Source organism: Baudoinia panamericana (genome assembly GCF_000338955.1).
Source record: "Baudoinia panamericana UAMH 10762 unplaced genomic scaffold BAUCOscaffold_5, whole genome shotgun sequence".
Lineage (NCBI taxonomy): Eukaryota > Fungi > Ascomycota > Dothideomycetes > Mycosphaerellales > Teratosphaeriaceae > Baudoinia > Baudoinia panamericana.
The window spans coordinates 1,199,066-1,213,333 of record NW_006911261.1 but is presented as its reverse complement, the minus strand read 5'-3'; the positions used below and the strand labels follow the sequence as shown (position 1 = coordinate 1,213,333).

The 14,268-nt window shown below is 53.7% G+C and overlaps 9 protein-coding genes across 9 annotated transcripts; 4 read left to right on the top strand and 5 right to left on the bottom strand.

Annotated features, from left to right (window-relative positions):
- Positions 1-29: 29 nt before the first annotated feature.
- BAUCODRAFT_453951 (uncharacterized protein) lies at positions 30-1,235 on the bottom strand. The gene is made up of 4 exons (XM_007677657.1): positions 989-1,235; positions 686-930; positions 464-541; positions 30-408 (listed from the first exon to the last, which is right to left on the bottom strand). Exons 1-4 carry the CDS (start codon positions 1,020-1,022, stop codon positions 253-255), a joined length of 513 nt encoding a protein of 170 aa, XP_007675847.1. The 5' UTR covers positions 1,023-1,235; the 3' UTR covers positions 30-252.
- A 752-nt stretch (positions 1,236-1,987) lies between these two features.
- Positions 1,988-4,084, top strand: BAUCODRAFT_33207 (uncharacterized protein). The gene has a single exon (XM_007677082.1). The coding sequence runs from the start codon at positions 2,379-2,381 to the stop codon at positions 3,957-3,959; it is 1,581 nt and encodes a 526-aa protein (XP_007675272.1). The 5' UTR covers positions 1,988-2,378; the 3' UTR covers positions 3,960-4,084.
- A 303-nt stretch (positions 4,085-4,387) lies between these two features.
- Positions 4,388-4,561, bottom strand: BAUCODRAFT_40938 (uncharacterized protein; the record flags this gene model as incomplete). Its single annotated transcript, XM_007677140.1, has 1 exon — positions 4,388-4,561. A coding segment is annotated over one exon (174 nt), but the record flags the coding sequence as incomplete, so codon positions are not given.
- Positions 4,562-5,372: 811 nt separating this feature from the next.
- BAUCODRAFT_88360 (uncharacterized protein) lies at positions 5,373-6,698 on the bottom strand. Its single transcript, XM_007677332.1, has 2 exons — positions 6,209-6,698; positions 5,373-6,152 (listed from the first exon to the last, which is right to left on the bottom strand). Exons 1-2 carry the CDS (start codon positions 6,655-6,657, stop codon positions 5,756-5,758), a joined length of 846 nt encoding a protein of 281 aa, XP_007675522.1. The 5' UTR covers positions 6,658-6,698; the 3' UTR covers positions 5,373-5,755.
- A 164-nt stretch (positions 6,699-6,862) lies between these two features.
- On the top strand, positions 6,863-9,002 carry BAUCODRAFT_454234 (uncharacterized protein). Its single transcript, XM_007677656.1, has 2 exons — positions 6,863-7,455; positions 7,578-9,002. Exons 1-2 carry the CDS (start codon positions 7,257-7,259, stop codon positions 8,912-8,914), a joined length of 1,536 nt encoding a protein of 511 aa, XP_007675846.1. The 5' UTR covers positions 6,863-7,256; the 3' UTR covers positions 8,915-9,002.
- An 86-nt stretch (positions 9,003-9,088) lies between these two features.
- BAUCODRAFT_68274 (uncharacterized protein) lies at positions 9,089-10,584 on the top strand (the record flags this gene model as incomplete). The annotated part of the gene is made up of 2 exons (XM_007677231.1): positions 9,089-9,165; positions 9,216-10,584. 2 exons carry the CDS (start codon positions 9,089-9,091, stop codon positions 10,582-10,584), a joined length of 1,446 nt encoding a protein of 481 aa, XP_007675421.1.
- A 540-nt stretch (positions 10,585-11,124) lies between these two features.
- Positions 11,125-11,325, top strand: BAUCODRAFT_44093 (uncharacterized protein; the record flags this gene model as incomplete). Its single annotated transcript, XM_007677148.1, has 1 exon — positions 11,125-11,325. A coding segment is annotated over one exon (201 nt), but the record flags the coding sequence as incomplete, so codon positions are not given.
- Positions 11,326-11,520: 195 nt separating this feature from the next.
- On the bottom strand, positions 11,521-12,078 carry BAUCODRAFT_23771 (uncharacterized protein; the record flags this gene model as incomplete). The annotated part of the gene is made up of 1 exon (XM_007676950.1): positions 11,521-12,078. The coding sequence occupies one exon, from the start codon at positions 12,076-12,078 to the stop codon at positions 11,521-11,523; it is 558 nt and encodes a 185-aa protein (XP_007675140.1).
- A 319-nt stretch (positions 12,079-12,397) lies between these two features.
- BAUCODRAFT_107015 (uncharacterized protein) lies at positions 12,398-13,914 on the bottom strand (the record flags this gene model as incomplete). Its single annotated transcript, XM_007677655.1, has 2 exons — positions 12,688-13,914; positions 12,398-12,621 (listed from the first exon to the last, which is right to left on the bottom strand). The coding sequence occupies exons 1-2, from the start codon at positions 13,733-13,735 to the stop codon at positions 12,398-12,400; spliced, it is 1,272 nt and encodes a 423-aa protein (XP_007675845.1). The 5' UTR covers positions 13,736-13,914.
- Positions 13,915-14,268: the final 354 nt, after the last annotated feature.

The window sequence follows — 14,268 nt, the reverse complement described above, 5'->3', positions numbered from 1 at the left end:
GTTGTATATATCACGCTGGTGGAAGTAGGAATCGACAAGCAGCTAAGCATCGGTCAGTAACCACTCGAAGCGGATTGCTGCGTGTGCAAGGCTATACTATACCTGCAGGCGCTGGATATCTCGGCAGGACTGTAGGCAGACCAGGCAGAAGGCAAGCCCGTTGTGCTCGTGGCACGACGTTGCAACGCATTTCCGAAGCCCTTCTCTCGTTCACCAACTGCGAGACTGCATCCAGAGGCGGTGACGCTAACGCTACGTCAGCGCTGCCATCACCTCTATGCGGCGATGGTGTGGTTTTACATCTGTGTGACTAACTGCGTATATGTTGGTGCTGGAGCCGTTGATGTGACGGTAGTAGCTGAGGTAGTTGTCGTGAATGAAAGATATAGGTATCGTTGCGTCAAGGTGCTGCGAAGTCATAATGAGCTCGATGTGTTGTGAGCTTTGGTGGAGCAGTACTCACGTTCCAGGCGTTACTGTGACCAGAGGAGCGGTCACGGTGGTGGTGCCGGTGACCGCTGTCGTTGTTGTTGGGACATACCTTGATCAGCCGTTAGTCTACTGGTAGAGTAATTACCTCGAAGCGGCATCGGGTCTATGGCAGAGTTCTCTCTCAGTGGCAAGCAGCAGACCAATCTCTCTGCCATGAACCCGATGCGCTGAGGTAGAATATCGGATCGCTTACGATGTCCTGTAAATCGTCGCTGTGGACGTGACCGCAGGGACGGAGAGGTAGAATGAGCAGATGGGTGTCGCTGCAGTAAGCGACGAAGCCGAGATGAGGATCGACGTGACCGCACTGCAGTAGGCTGAGTTGGTGGCGCTGAAAGCAACGGAGGAAGACGTAGTTGCAACGAGAGCAGGGACTGGACTCGCTGATGCTGCGACGGCCAATACGAGAAGTCTGACTAGCTTGTAGGACTCCATCTTCTGAGTTCTGTAGATAGGTAGAATGACCAAGTGGAACAACTGGGAACTCTATGCTTACGATGTATTGAGGAAATGTAGAGTGTTATATGCATCTTCGTGGACCCTTCACAAGGTAACGACTGAGCGCCGCCGATTGTTGGACTTATGGATGTCTCGCATCTCTCGAAGACAACATTCAGCCTCTGTCAGGTGCGCCACGGTGTATTGAGAGGCAGCCCTAGATGGCTGTTAATGCTTTCATCAGGACGAAACGGACCTCCGGTGGCGTGAGTAACACATTCGCGAGGCTTCCGATCGCGAGCGCTCAGGCCTTGAGACATGGCAGAAAGCAATGTGGCTTGCGTACGACAACTTTAGGCTCAGCTGAAGTCTAAAGGACTCGGCAAGCTGGCAGTCCTCCTCTATGCACCAGCTCTCAGCACCCTTGTCTGGCATACGTGGTTCAGAGAGGTACTTGGTCCAGAAAGGTACGTTAGTGAAAGCGAGCATAACCGCTTCAGCCAAGACGCAGGTTAGCATCAGAGCCGGAGCGCTTCAGCCCCAGCTTTAAGCCACGAAGTGCTGGAAAGCGTGGAAACAATCTTGTCCAGACCATACATTCCAGGTTTAGCTTTCGTCGGGTCACAGGCAAGAACACAGTCTCCCCTAACGATACGGCAGAAGACAGTATATTTTGTGTGCCTAAAGCGAACCCGTCTATGCACCATCGCCACTGCAGAACAGAGCGTTGCGGAGTAGGCGGGATTATGAACGGCAGGAGCATCGGTTTTGGTCACACGGGAATATGCACTCATCAATGGAAACTGAAGGCACAAGGGTATGTTGGCGACCGATTTGGTATCATGAGAAGAAGAGAGGAAGATTGGAGGAGGAGAGCGGCGTTAAGTTTGTGTGCTTGACTCGTGACGTTACGCCAGCGGGCATGTACCGGCGCTAAACTTCAATGGAGGTGACAGGACAGGTCCGGTGCTTGGTACCGGCCCCATGGCTACAACTAGCATATAAATACTGTAGAGCTAGTCGCTGTTCGTACGTGTTTGACATACGGCCTGCAACTGTTCCTTCAGTATGTCCAGTGCTCAGAGCTCAGATCCAACTAAAGCACGTAAGTCTCCCTTTCCACAAACAACCAGAAGCAACAGGCACAAATTAGCGATCCAATGGGGGAGATGTAGCTGACACCGTGAACATGAAGCGTCCAAGAAGAAGCGGAAAAGCAAGAAGAAGACCCACGGCAAGGCTCAAAGCACGGAAGCATCTGCACTGTCAAACGGAGCAAAGAGCGAGCACGATGCAGATCCGGAAGATGACGATGAAGACGATGAGACTCCGGAGTCACCTGCGGTACATTTGTGATATGTGTCGCGCATGAAGGATGACAAGCATGCTTATAGCAACCGCAGAAGACTTCCTTACCCAGCCACCTGCAGACCGAAGACTCGCTTCACATGCCATCATCACCGCCTGGTCCGTCTTCGCCAGTTAATCAAAGCGAACCTCCAACGCAGAATGGAGCACAACAGCGCGATCGGGACGTAGATGGAACCGAAGTCCAGCAAACGATGACCGCAAATGCGGCTGACGAGCCTTCTGCCCCTGTATCGGATACCGCCGCACGTCTGGAAGCCATGCAACAGGAACGTGACAGCTTACACGCCGAGGTCACAAAGCTCAGACAGAGTATTGAGTCGCTGCAGGCCAAGCATGAGGAAGACCTGGCGATCGTCAAGGATGACCTAGAACAGTCGCAACAGAGCAAGGAGCACGCAGAAGCACAATATCGTAGCCTACTCGGTAAGGTGAACACGATACGCTCACAGCTGGGCGAGCGGTTGAAGCAGGACGCGGAGGAGCTGGAGCAAGCAAGGGGCAAGATAGAAGAGCTCGAATCGAGTAGCGACGCAGTGAAGGAGGACAACGAGCGGCTGCAAGGCGAAGTTTCCACCCTCAACAGCAAGCTTGAAGAACAAACCTCTGAGATTGAGAGCTTGCGAAGTCGAACGACATTGTCTACAAGCAACTGGGCGAAAGAGAGAGATGACTTGATTCAGCGGGAAGCTTATATTCGAGAAGAGTATGAAGTCGCACGACAAGCTATGCAAGACTGGGAGATTCTAGCAACGGAGGAGCGCAGTCGGAGAGAAGCGCTCGAAGAACGAATGACGGATTTGGAAGATCAGCTTGGTGGGTCAAGGGAAGCTTATGAGCGTGTTAGAAGCGAAGCGGAGACGCAGAACAGTACTGTGGATGGCCTACAGCGAGCGCTGCGTGACTTGCAAGAAGAGCGCAAAAAGGAGTTACGAGAGATGGTTAAGCAGTCGCAGGCGCAGTTGGACGAGCTGAAAAAGCAGGCCAAGCTCGCGGAAGACGGCGCTGCAGAGTTGAAACAGCAACTAGAGGTTATGAAGAAGGAGCTTGACCGGGCGTTACCTTTCGAGAAGGAGGTGAAGGAGAAGAACCTACTTATCGGCAAGCTGCGACACGAAGCCGTCATCCTCAACGACCATCTCACCAAAGCACTACGGTTCCTGAAGCGTGGCAAGCCGGAAGATAACGTTGACCGGCAGCTCGTGACGAACCACTTCCTACACTTCTTGGCCCTTGACCGCAGCGATCCTAAGAAGTTCCAGGTCCTGCAACTCATTGCAGCCTTGTTAGGTTGGGATGAGCAGCAAAAGGAGCAGGCCGGCTTGTTACGAACGGGCAGCTCAGGAACAGGATCACTCAAGCTGCCGATGTCGCCTTACAGACGTACGCCCAGCACCCCGGCGCTGACCGGTGACTTTGTGCCAGAGTCACCGGGCGGACCACAGAGCAAGGAAAGCTTGGCGGAGCTGTGGTCGGACTTCTTGGAGCGGGAGTCTGAAGCTGGGGGTGGTGGAAGCCGGAGAGGTAGTACAACGAAGAGTGTGAGAAGCGCGAGCCTTGTCGGTCAAACTGGTGGACTTGGCATTGTGAGTCCAACTAGCGAGCTTCCAGGACGGGTGAGTCCTGAGATCAGGAGGACTGATAGTGGTGGAGGCAAATGAGTAGCATACATCAGCTTGACCACTGACTTTAGCTCGGAAACGGCCGGGCGCGCACCCGATCAGCGATGATCACCCCAGCGACGATCCAGTTTCATCAGAACCACTCGTTGTGTCTTGAGCAGCTGCCTGGTGACTTCCCAGCTCAACGTCCCTGTTCTCAACACGATACTTGTCATTTGCCGAATAACCAGATCTTCGAGTTTTATATTAGGGTGCTTTTTAAGCACAGCAGCAGGTGATCTCTCCTTTCTTCGTGCCATTTCATGCTCGTGATAGAACTGTAGCTGGCGGAGAAGATTCCGCCAATGTGGGGTCGAACCATCCGTAAGATCCCAGAAAACACGGGGTGCGGTGTCAGCGGGAAGTGAGACGTGCCTTCGCTTTTCCATGATGAGTAAGGCTGGGTCGTAATCGTGGCAGACGGCAATGAAGGTGTTATTGGCGTAGAACATCTTCAGAGCCTCATTACGGACTTGTTTGCATGTTGCAAGAAGTGCTGGCCGAGCGTAGCCGTTGACTGTAAGGATGATCTCCTGCTTGAAGGGAAGAAGGTGGCAGTAAATGCGGTTACGAAGCTCCGGAGGTATATCGAGCAGTCTGCATGGCGGAGTGTGAGCCTCCATATTGCTTTGAGAACACACCTCACTTAAGATGACGAGTGTTGTTGCTGGCTTGGGTGAACGGACCACTTTCGGTGGGGTGGAGTAGCGCAAACGGCGAAAAGTGGAAGGAACGAATGTCTGGGGGGCCAAAGCTTGGACCAGCTCAAACCCGGCTTGCAATTGCTTTGGGCATAACCCTAGGCTCGAGCAAGTATAGCTTCGAATGGCACTTATGGCGGAAAGATATAAGTAGCTACAGGGCTGCTTCAAGCCGGTCCGAGAATCTGCTTCCACAATCGAAGCAAGAAACGTGACGCAAAGGCTACTCTGTGCCATTCATCAGCAACAGACATGAGGCAAGTATCATGCTCAAGGCTCTACCGCGTCTATTGGACCTTATCGTCCGTGTCAGGTCCGCCTCCCTAATTCTAGTCCTTTCCCCAGGCAGGGTTTACCTCGGCCAGGAGCACCCTTTGCGCTTTCAGTATTTCCACGGCCTTCTCCCAACTCATCGATGGTGTACCAATGACAGTGGCGAATAAATTGCATATAGCAAGACCTTCGAGTCCGTATACAGGTGGTTTTGACATAGCCTCGATGGGGGACTGCGCAGTGTCGATGATCTCGAGACTGTGACGTATTTGTAGCCACCTCAGCAGATTGGGCCAATAGGGGCGTGTACCAGGCTCATGCGCCAGCGCCAGCGCCACCGAGTCCGATATGTCCAAGTAGGTGAATAAGCGACATTGCGCCTCGAGGATGACCGTTGAATCCCAGTCCTCGATGAGGATGATGAAGCAATTCTCGAGGTAGGAGATGCTTGACGCTTCGACACGGATCTGCTTGCAAGTTTTTAGCAGTACAGGCCGGTGATAGCCCGAGATATTGACCCGGACTGCTCATGACGTGAGCAAGACATCTCGACATATTCGATTCCGAAGTTCGGCAGAGATCTCAAGCAGTCGGCAGGGCGGACTAGGTGGGTTTGACATCTCGGTGGCCACGTGCTTGATTGGTGACTGTTCGTTTTCGTGAACGGCGTGCTTATGGTTGTCTCGCGCCATAGTGCGGTATTCGTTGTGGAACATCGGTGTTGTGTCGTACGTCCAACGCCCAAAATTGAAGTTTGTAACTGGAAGCTGATCGATAGGGAGGGAGCAAGCTCTGGTGTCGAAGCACGGACCGTGTCGAGACTCAAGGGTGAACAGCGCTACCGCCTCTGGCCTCTTGTCCCCGCTTACTCGCCGGCACACTCTCACCAATCGCTTGCAGTTCTTCCTGATCCGGCTGGCTTATCTCAACACTATCATTCTCCTGCCCCGTGTACGCTGAGCCCTGCAGCGCCTTCATCGCCGCGGACTCCTTCTCCGCCCACACTTTCCAGCCCTTGTACGCCTCGTCTTCAAGCTTCATGCCGACATCGAGGGGCCCAAGACCGAAGAAAGCACCCGTTGACAGTGCCTCCTCTCGCGCTACTCGTCGTTCGATCTCATTGTAGTGCCGGTGCCGGTAGAACTCTTTTCTCGCGGCGTCATACGCAGCAGAGGGCTGCATGCCGGACGCTATAAGGTGCGACTGACGTTGGATCACACTGTACTATCATTAGTGACTGATTTCCGTCAAGACGGGGGATTTGTTTCTGCTCACGCTTCACCATTGATGGGTCTCGAAGCCTGCTGCTCCATCGTCTGATCCCACTGCGTATCCAGCATCGTACCCTCATCATCTATAGACCCAGACCGCGGTCTGTTCAGACTATGGTCAAGAGGCACGCTCCAATCCCACCTTTCATTATCTCTGCCATCTCCTTCCAGGATCACCCTCGGCCTTGCCAGCTCCCACGGGTGATCATTGAAGTATTCCCATCTTAGCCGGTCTTCTTCATATTGTAGTCGTAAAGGTTGGAATAACCGCGATGCCTTCTTGCCTGGTCTTTGGGTGCGCTGCATTGCAGGTCGTGTGAGGCGTTCCGCAGGCGGTACGGTGCCCATCACTTCGAACCATGGAGGTTGGGGAGCAAAGCCGTTGATGCTGTTGTGCAGTATTTGTGATGCATAGGTATGTACTCGCTGCGGCGCAAAGTCGTAGCGGCCCATGGTGTGTGTCCTCAATCGTTCAAGTAAGCCTGCTGCCCGTCTCCTCGCGGCGAGATTCTAGTCGTATAATTCCGCTGCGCCTGGCACTTTGTCCTCTGCTAAATGAACCGGTAATGGATGTCCGATTTTGATATGCAATGCTTGGTGCACTCGGATGAGATGGCACTGCCACGACCTCCGCGGCGAGAAAGCTTGGCATCAATGGCAGAGCTCCGGGTCGCACCAATACTCTTTAATGAGAAGTGCATGGCACGCGACACTGATAAATTATTACGGTGGAATTGCAAGCAGCTAGAGCAGGCATTGATGGGTTCGCGATCATGATGCAAGCAACTCTATGCCCTTCCCGAGCTCTGTTATCCGACTATGGGCTGCCCGACTCGCCTCGAAGATCGCTCTATGCTCGGCGATGACCTACGATTTATACCAACTCTCGAAGGCGAAAAGCAAAGACGGTTCAAGGAAGTTGGCGGTAAATGACGAGAGCCGAAGGCGATGGTGGAGCAGTGTGAGGAGCGAAGGTGGTCATCTTGAAGATGTCTTTATTCGCTCGCTCGTGGCGGCAGGGTCGTGCCGACAGCATGCACAGCGCAGGGTAGATGGCCGCACAGCGACCAAGAGAGATTGTGGGAAGGCAAAGCGACGCTCATATGCGACCAGTTGTGCAACAGCTCGACGCTTCTCTACGTACTCTTCTCAGCGGCAAGTGCCAGCAGCCCTACCGTCTCCGGTCGATATCACCCGGAACGAATATAGGGAGTTGGTCAATATCTACAAATCTCCAACAGACCTTTGGGACAAACCAGAGCACAATCAGCAGCACTTCCCGCTCGCTCCTCGGCTCGTTATACCCGCTGAACAGGAAGATAAGCCACCTTTTGCTGCGCGGCAAGTATTACCACCCGAGGATGCAGAGCATGCTACTGCGCTGCGTCTCTTCCGCTCATACCTCGAGCGTGACCTTGGGCACATCCCGCAAGACCGCTTCTGGGACGTTTATCGAACACTGCGATCGCCGCGTCTCCGCTATGTAGCCGACGACGACATCCGCCGAGCATTCCGCCACCTTAGCTGGGTAGAGTTCAGGGACAATGACAGTATGACCCGCTACTTCGCGTTCCTCGAAGAATGTCTTGCCGAAGAGATCCCGCTTAGTCCTGGTGAGTGGAACACGGCTATAGCGTTCGCTGGTCGTTGGGTACGATCTAACACCAGCCGCGAAGTCCGAGACGCGGTGGAAGTCTGGCTACGCATGGAACGGCGCGGCATTCAGGCCACCGAAGTGACCTTCAACATCCTCTTTGACGTTGCTGTCAAGGCAGGCCGTTTCGCGCTCGCCGACACCATCTTCAATGAACTTAGGGCTCGCCAGATGCCACTGACCCGCTTCTTCCGTACAAGCCGCATTTATTACTATGGCATGCGGGGAGACGGAGATGGCGTGCGGCAAGCATTTCGAGACCTCGTCAACGCTGGGGAGATCGTAGACACAGCGGTCATGAACTCAGTAATCCTCTCATTGGTTCGAGCAGGCGAAGCAGCCGCCGCCGAGAATGTCTTCGCCAGAATGAAGCGACTCGTGGAGCAGAAGCTCGGCACAGAAGCAGTGCGGACGTGGCAGAAGAGTAAACAACTTGGTGTCATGCTGGACAGGACCGCAAAGCACTTGAGGCGGCAACGAAAGCAGCATGAGCAGAGCTTCTTTGGCTCACCATTCTCCGCAGACAGTCGCAAGGATGAGGTACAGCGAGTGGTCCCAATTGCTCCGAACGCAAGGACGTACCGCATTTTACTGCAGCACCACTGTTACGTCTCAGGAGACTGGAAGAGGATCCATCAGCTCGTAGCCGAGATGCGCACCAAGGGTCTTCATGTACACGGAAGTGTATACATGCACATTCTGCGCGGATTCTCGCAGCACGGCGGCTATGCTCTCTTCGACTGGAGCGCGGAAAACCTGGACAAGCTCTGGGCAGATTTCTTACTTGCGGCATCTGCCCCCAACATTCGGTCATCTTCAATTGCACCGGACGATATTGAAACAGATGAATCGGAGACCAACCGCGCGCCCTATTTCACCGCCGGATTGGCAAAGGCTGCCGTCAGAGCGTTCAACAAGTGTACGGGAAAGAAGAAGATGCTTCAAGTCTGGGACGAGATCAAAGACAGATGGAAAGATATGCCTGCCAGCGATGAAGAGACTATCCAGCAGGTTGTTGACAGGTTTGTGAAGGATGATAGCATGTATGTAGAGTAAAGTGTATCGCTACTGAAGGCACGTGAGCCGTGGCTTTATCGTGACATGGTCTGTGCGATATCGCGTCTACCTGCCATATGTTTTGCCGCAACTTTCGACCTTGACGACAATCTCTGATGCCGCGCTGCAAACGCTTGAGGAACGAAGTATCTGTCTGCCATGCCGGGCGTCAACATGCCTGCAAGGAGGCTGGAACAGAATGTCGACATCGACTTTACTCTTCGTAAAGTGTTCGGCAAGGACTCGTTCAGGTTCGCCCATCCTCCATAATGAACGGGAAAGCGAACTTACCAACTTCCAGACCAGTCCAGCGCGAGGTCATCACCTGTTCGCTCGAAGGCCGTGATGTCTTTCTGCAGGCCGCGACGAGCTTCGGCAAAAGCCTGTGTTTCCAGCTGCCTGCCGTGGTCGACTTCGGCATTACGATTGTGATATCGCCGCTCCTTGCACTCATGAACAACCAACTCGCCTCTATGCAACGGGCGGGCATCAAGGTGGCGACGATCAACAGCACAACGAAGTACACTGAAAAGAATGCGATCCTTGATGATCTGAAAAGTGGCCATCCTCGGATTCGACTCCTGTATGTAACACCAGAATACTGTGAGCTTGACTACTTCCGCAAAGCTCTCCGCATCGTGCATGAGCAGTGCGAACTTGCTCGCATTGCCATCGATGAAGCCCACTGCATCTCAGAATGGGGTCACGACTTCCGCCCGAGCTTCAAGAAGCTCGACTTCTTCAAGAAAGAGTTTCCATCCGTTCCCATGATATGCTGTACCGCCACCGCAACACAAAGAGTGCGAGACGACATCGTTGACACGCTTGCACTTGATCGCCTGAGATTGAGAAGCTTTACTATGACCACTCACCGCCCGAATCTGCACTATGAAGTCCGCTTCAAGAACGATGAGGAGGACCATTACCATGACTTTACAAACTGGCTCAAGGCGTGCTACAACCGGCGACTAAACGATCCACGGCGTAATCTGGAGCTTACGCAGCGGAGAGAGCGAGTGACCAATGTAGCCGGCATCATCTACACCCTCTTCCGCAAAGACACCGAGGCACTTGCCGCACGTCTCTGCGCAGATGGCATAGGTGCTAAACCATATCATGCGGGACTGACGACAGAGCAGAAAGACGACCACCTGGCTGGCTGGGTCGCGAACAAGGAAGGCTACGATATTATCGTCGCCACCACCGCGTTCGGCATGGGCATCGACAAAGAGAATGTTCGCTTCGTAATTCATTGGCAGATCCCAAAGTCGTTTGAAGGCTTCTATCAGGAAGCAGGCCGCGCTGGAAGAGATGCGAAAGCCGCCTGCTGCATCCTGTACTACAGTCGTGAAGATCGTGACCGAGCTGCCTTCCTCTTAGGTCGCGAGAACGAGCGCAACCTTAGCGGACCAGGTTTTGCCCGCGGTAAGGAAGCTTCGGTACAGCGAGCGAAGAGCCTGCAGGCCCTCATAAGCTACTGTGAGAACGTCGGTGCATGCAGACATCAGCTCATCGCGCAGTACTTTGGCGACACCACGCTGCCCAAGTGCGACTGGGCTTGTGATTGGCACAAGGATGCCGATAAGCTGTTCAGAAGCAAGGAGGAGCACCTCGCTAGTGAAGAGTGGTGTGCCACCCAGAGGCAGTCTGGTGCGTACGATGACACGTGAGCATCATGTCGTTTTGTCCGTGGCTAGAATGCGAATGCTCGTCAGGCCGAAATGATCGTTAGCGTGGTGTTTGGTGTTGTCGTAGTGCGGCCAATTCCTGTACGCTTGCTCTGTACACGAAATGATCAGACAGAGAGTAATACGTGCCGGCAATGTGCGATGATACACGACAGGCGGCTACCGCCGTGAGCACTTCGTTTGGTGACGCTCCATGCAGAGCAGTCTGTTCCGCAAAATGCGGCATGGACAGTGTTGGAGAGCGCAAGAGTAGGGATGTTCAGAGTTTGTCATGCCGTGGACAAAGCCGCGTTGATTCATCTAACGGTCTAGCCACAATGTCCTCGAGAATTCTGAGTATACAATTCTGTGACAAAGTGGTTCGATCCAGCCTTTGTTGCAGGGATACATCATCTTACAGGAGCGAGAAGCCTGCCAACCTACGCGATGGGGAAAGTCACAGTGGTTGAATTCCTTTCAAGCATACGTACTTTGGCCGGCCTCTTTGCGGCATACTCAACCCGACATCCGCGACACCGGAGAATGTGCTCGTACTCCTTCTCGTACTATTACTGCGGTTGCGACCAGTTCGTTTGGTGGGACACTCTTGAGTATTGCGGCAACCGATGCATCAGCGCGCACGGCGTCGACATCAGGACGGTTAATATGTGCAGGGACCAGGTAGCGACCTCTCTCGGCTTCTCGTATTGGTACTGCGCTGAGTGCAGCGAAGATCATACGCTGGGATCTCGAGGATTGACAGCGCGAAAGAGGGGGCTTTACTTCGACCGGGATCTTTGCAAGCGATCGAGCGTGAAGCCTTCTATCGTGACCACGAACCGGGTCCTCCCATTTTCACTGCCACAAAAATGAAAGTCTACGTGCGGTGGCAGCAGTCAGATCGGAGCCAAGGCTTGCGAAATGGACATGTTACGTACCTCAACCTTTTGCTTCGGCCTCCCACTCGGCGTTAATAGCAGCAAGCACATGGTGCTGTTCCTCTAGCAGTGCCTTTACGATTGCCCAGGGCTTGTCTCTCATCCGCTTCACCATCGCAAACATACAGCCCACCAGCATTTGGTCCGCTCGTTGCTCCAGCCTCTTACTAGGCTCATGGAGGATGTGCGTGACAGAGCGTTCGTGGAAGCGTTTTAGCCATACTAGAAGATTGTGCCAACTATCCGGTCCAGGATCAGTATCACAACTTCCAACTCCGGTGATGCGTACTTGGTATTTGCTGTGCATACGCCTCGCCCAGTTCGTCCACCTGAGAAGTCCGTCCGAGGAGTACGGAGGGGTGTCCAAAGCAAAAGTGTTCTCGCCTAGGAAGATCGACATGGCCTCTTTACGTATCGTGCGGCTGACCTTCAACAAAGACGCCTGTGGTGGCCATTCATCCGTCACCTGAACCTTTGAGTTGCTTACTAGCACGTAACGGTAGATGGGGTTGCGAAGCTCGCCGGCGAGAGCAAGGAGTGATGCGCGTTGGCCGGACATCTTATTGATAGCGACGAGTAAGCCTGGCTTCGATGGAAGAGGTGCTGATGATGGTTCGACAAGCGCTGCAGTTAAAACAGCTTAAGTTCTAATCAACCGATGCGAGGTGTTCCGCAGCTATGTGAAGTGTCGTGGCAGCTGCACTCACTACATCGTAGCAAGCGACCTTCACGGCCGACACCTCAGCAGGGCGGTGTGGTGTGTGCTGGTGAATGCCCATCAGTGTCTCGCTGGTTAGCGTGCCAGGCTGCGCAGGATTTGCGGAATAATTGACAGCGTAAGGGCCAAGTCTAGTAGTGATACTAGCATCCGTCGATTTTTATGTATCGACAACCCACACCTTCACTTCGCCATCGTCTCCTGTGCTCACGACGACCTCCTCTTCATCCACCCTTTTGCCTCTATCTGCTCGAGGCGCCCATACTACATGGTTGATTTCAAAGACGTCGTGGGCGTTCACCGTCTCAGCAACAACGACCCATTCGGTAAGTCCAGCGGAACGGTCAATCTGACCATCTCCAATAGTTGCCAACGCATCCGCGCCTCCACCTACCGACACAGCGTCAGACATGCCGACGTCGCCAATTGAATGCTCGATCGCCGTGTGACCCGATTTCCACCGCTCCTCATAGACAACGATCTTGCCATCGCTGCCTGCGCTGACCACCTTGCCCGTCTTTCTACTCCAGCTTACGGCGAAGACAGGCTGCTCGTGCGCTCGAGGCAAGCGGGTGTCTTCTACCCACTCCTCTTCAAACGCCCTGTTCTTCCATATGCTTGGCGCCTTCAGCTGGTTTGGTTGTTGCTCTGGCTTATCTTTGGGTACCCTTCGCCAGACTCGGATCGTCATGTCGTCCGAGCAAGACATCAGTCTGGGCCCAGTCTTTAACCGCGTGTCAACATACGCTCTTTGTTCGTCGTTCAACGTCTCTGAAGAGCCCAAGGCGTAGATGTTGTTGGTATCTTCAAACTCCACCCACCACACGGTGCCTTCATGCCCGGTCAACAACGCACAGCAAGCCCAGTCATCCACGTCTTCTTTCCACATCCTGATGTTGTCATCATAGCTGCCGCTCGCCAACATCTGCTCGCTCGGGTGCCAAGCAACGCACTTAACATCGCCCTCGTGCTCCTGCAAGACCGCCACAGTCTCGAAATTGTCGTCTTCCAGCTCCTCCCATATCCACACACTCTTATCGCGACTGCACGTCGCCAGTAACGGTGCAATGGGCGAGAAAGACAGACTCTTGATCTCGGAATCATGACCGTCAAGGATCACTGCAAATCTCCATTCATCCTCGTCGTCTCCTTCATCTCCGTCTCCGCCAGCCAGACCATTAGTGTAGTCCATTTCCGGCCGTCCAGCCCTCCCACTCCCTTCCTCCCACCTGCGCCATATGCCAGCACTGGCATCAAAGCTGCCGGTGGCAAGCACACTCTCTCCCCGGCTGTTCGGTTTCCATGCACAACTCCGGATGGATCGCTTATGACCACCCGAGATGGTAGACTGCTGTTGGAAGTTCTGCAACGAGTAGATGCGCACAGTCTTGTCCGAGCACGCAGTGGCTATGATTGGTAGATGAGGATGAGGTGTGCTAAGCCATGTGCGAGCGTTGCATGATGGGTGTGCTGCAGCCAGCAGGCTTAGCGAAGGCATCGCAGGTTACGCATTGACTTAAAGCGCCTTGCTTGCAACTGATGTATTATTGCCTGATTAAACCAGCGTTAAATACATTCTGATATTCGTCAAAAATACACTTCTTCGGTGCAGGCCGGCTTGCTCCGCCACTAATGGTGTGGAGGGCAGTCACGAAGCGGCAACTAGCACGAAGCGGCAACTACATATAGTGGCGCCTGTCAGATGAAGAGCGATGATGCATGAGTACATTGTCAGCCGCGGTGAGCGGTACTTTGTTGGGCCAGATATATAAAGTAACACAATATCATAGGAACGCCGCCAAGGTGGGTATAGTGCAGCCTCATTATAACATAGGTGACCGCCCAAGCCGCCCATTCCCCGTATGCCTTTAGTGATGGAAGACCCCCAGTCCGACGCCGTACAACGCGCAAACAAATAACGCTAGAAGCTCCAGTGAAGAAGTCGACATGAGAAAGGGTAGCATGCCAGCTGTAATGGGGCCAACAATCAACGCAAGCAAGCAGTGTTGTACATCTTGCACATCGCGAGAG

What these genes read in the sequence shown, in the direction of transcription:
- BAUCODRAFT_454234 (XM_007677656.1), top strand. Translation starts at nt 7,257, where the DNA reads ATGGCCGCACAGCGACCAAGAGAGATTGTGGGAAGGCAAAGCGACGCT. An exon ending in TCTCCAACAGACCTTTGGGA is followed by an intron (nt 7,456 to 7,577) that starts CAAACCAGAGCA and finishes ATGCAGAGCATG; the next exon opens with CTACTGCGCTGCGTCTCTTC.
- BAUCODRAFT_33207 (XM_007677082.1), top strand. Translation starts at nt 2,379, where the DNA reads ATGCCATCATCACCGCCTGGTCCGTCTTCGCCAGTTAATCAAAGCGAA.
- BAUCODRAFT_453951 (XM_007677657.1), bottom strand. Translation starts at nt 1,022, where the DNA reads ATGCATATAACACTCTACATTTCCTCAATACATC. An exon ending in GCGACGATTTACAGGACATC is followed by an intron (nt 542 to 685) that starts GTAAGCGATCCG and finishes CGGCTGATCAAG; the next exon opens with GTATGTCCCAACAACAACGA. An exon ending in GTCACAGTAACGCCTGGAAC is followed by an intron (nt 409 to 463) that starts GTGAGTACTGCT and finishes ATGACTTCGCAG; the next exon opens with CACCTTGACGCAACGATACC.
- BAUCODRAFT_88360 (XM_007677332.1), bottom strand. Translation starts at nt 6,657, where the DNA reads ATGGGCCGCTACGACTTTGCGCCGCAGCGAGTACATACCTATGCATCA. An exon ending in AGACCCATCAATGGTGAAGC is followed by an intron (nt 6,153 to 6,208) that starts GTGAGCAGAAAC and finishes ATGATAGTACAG; the next exon opens with TGTGATCCAACGTCAGTCGC.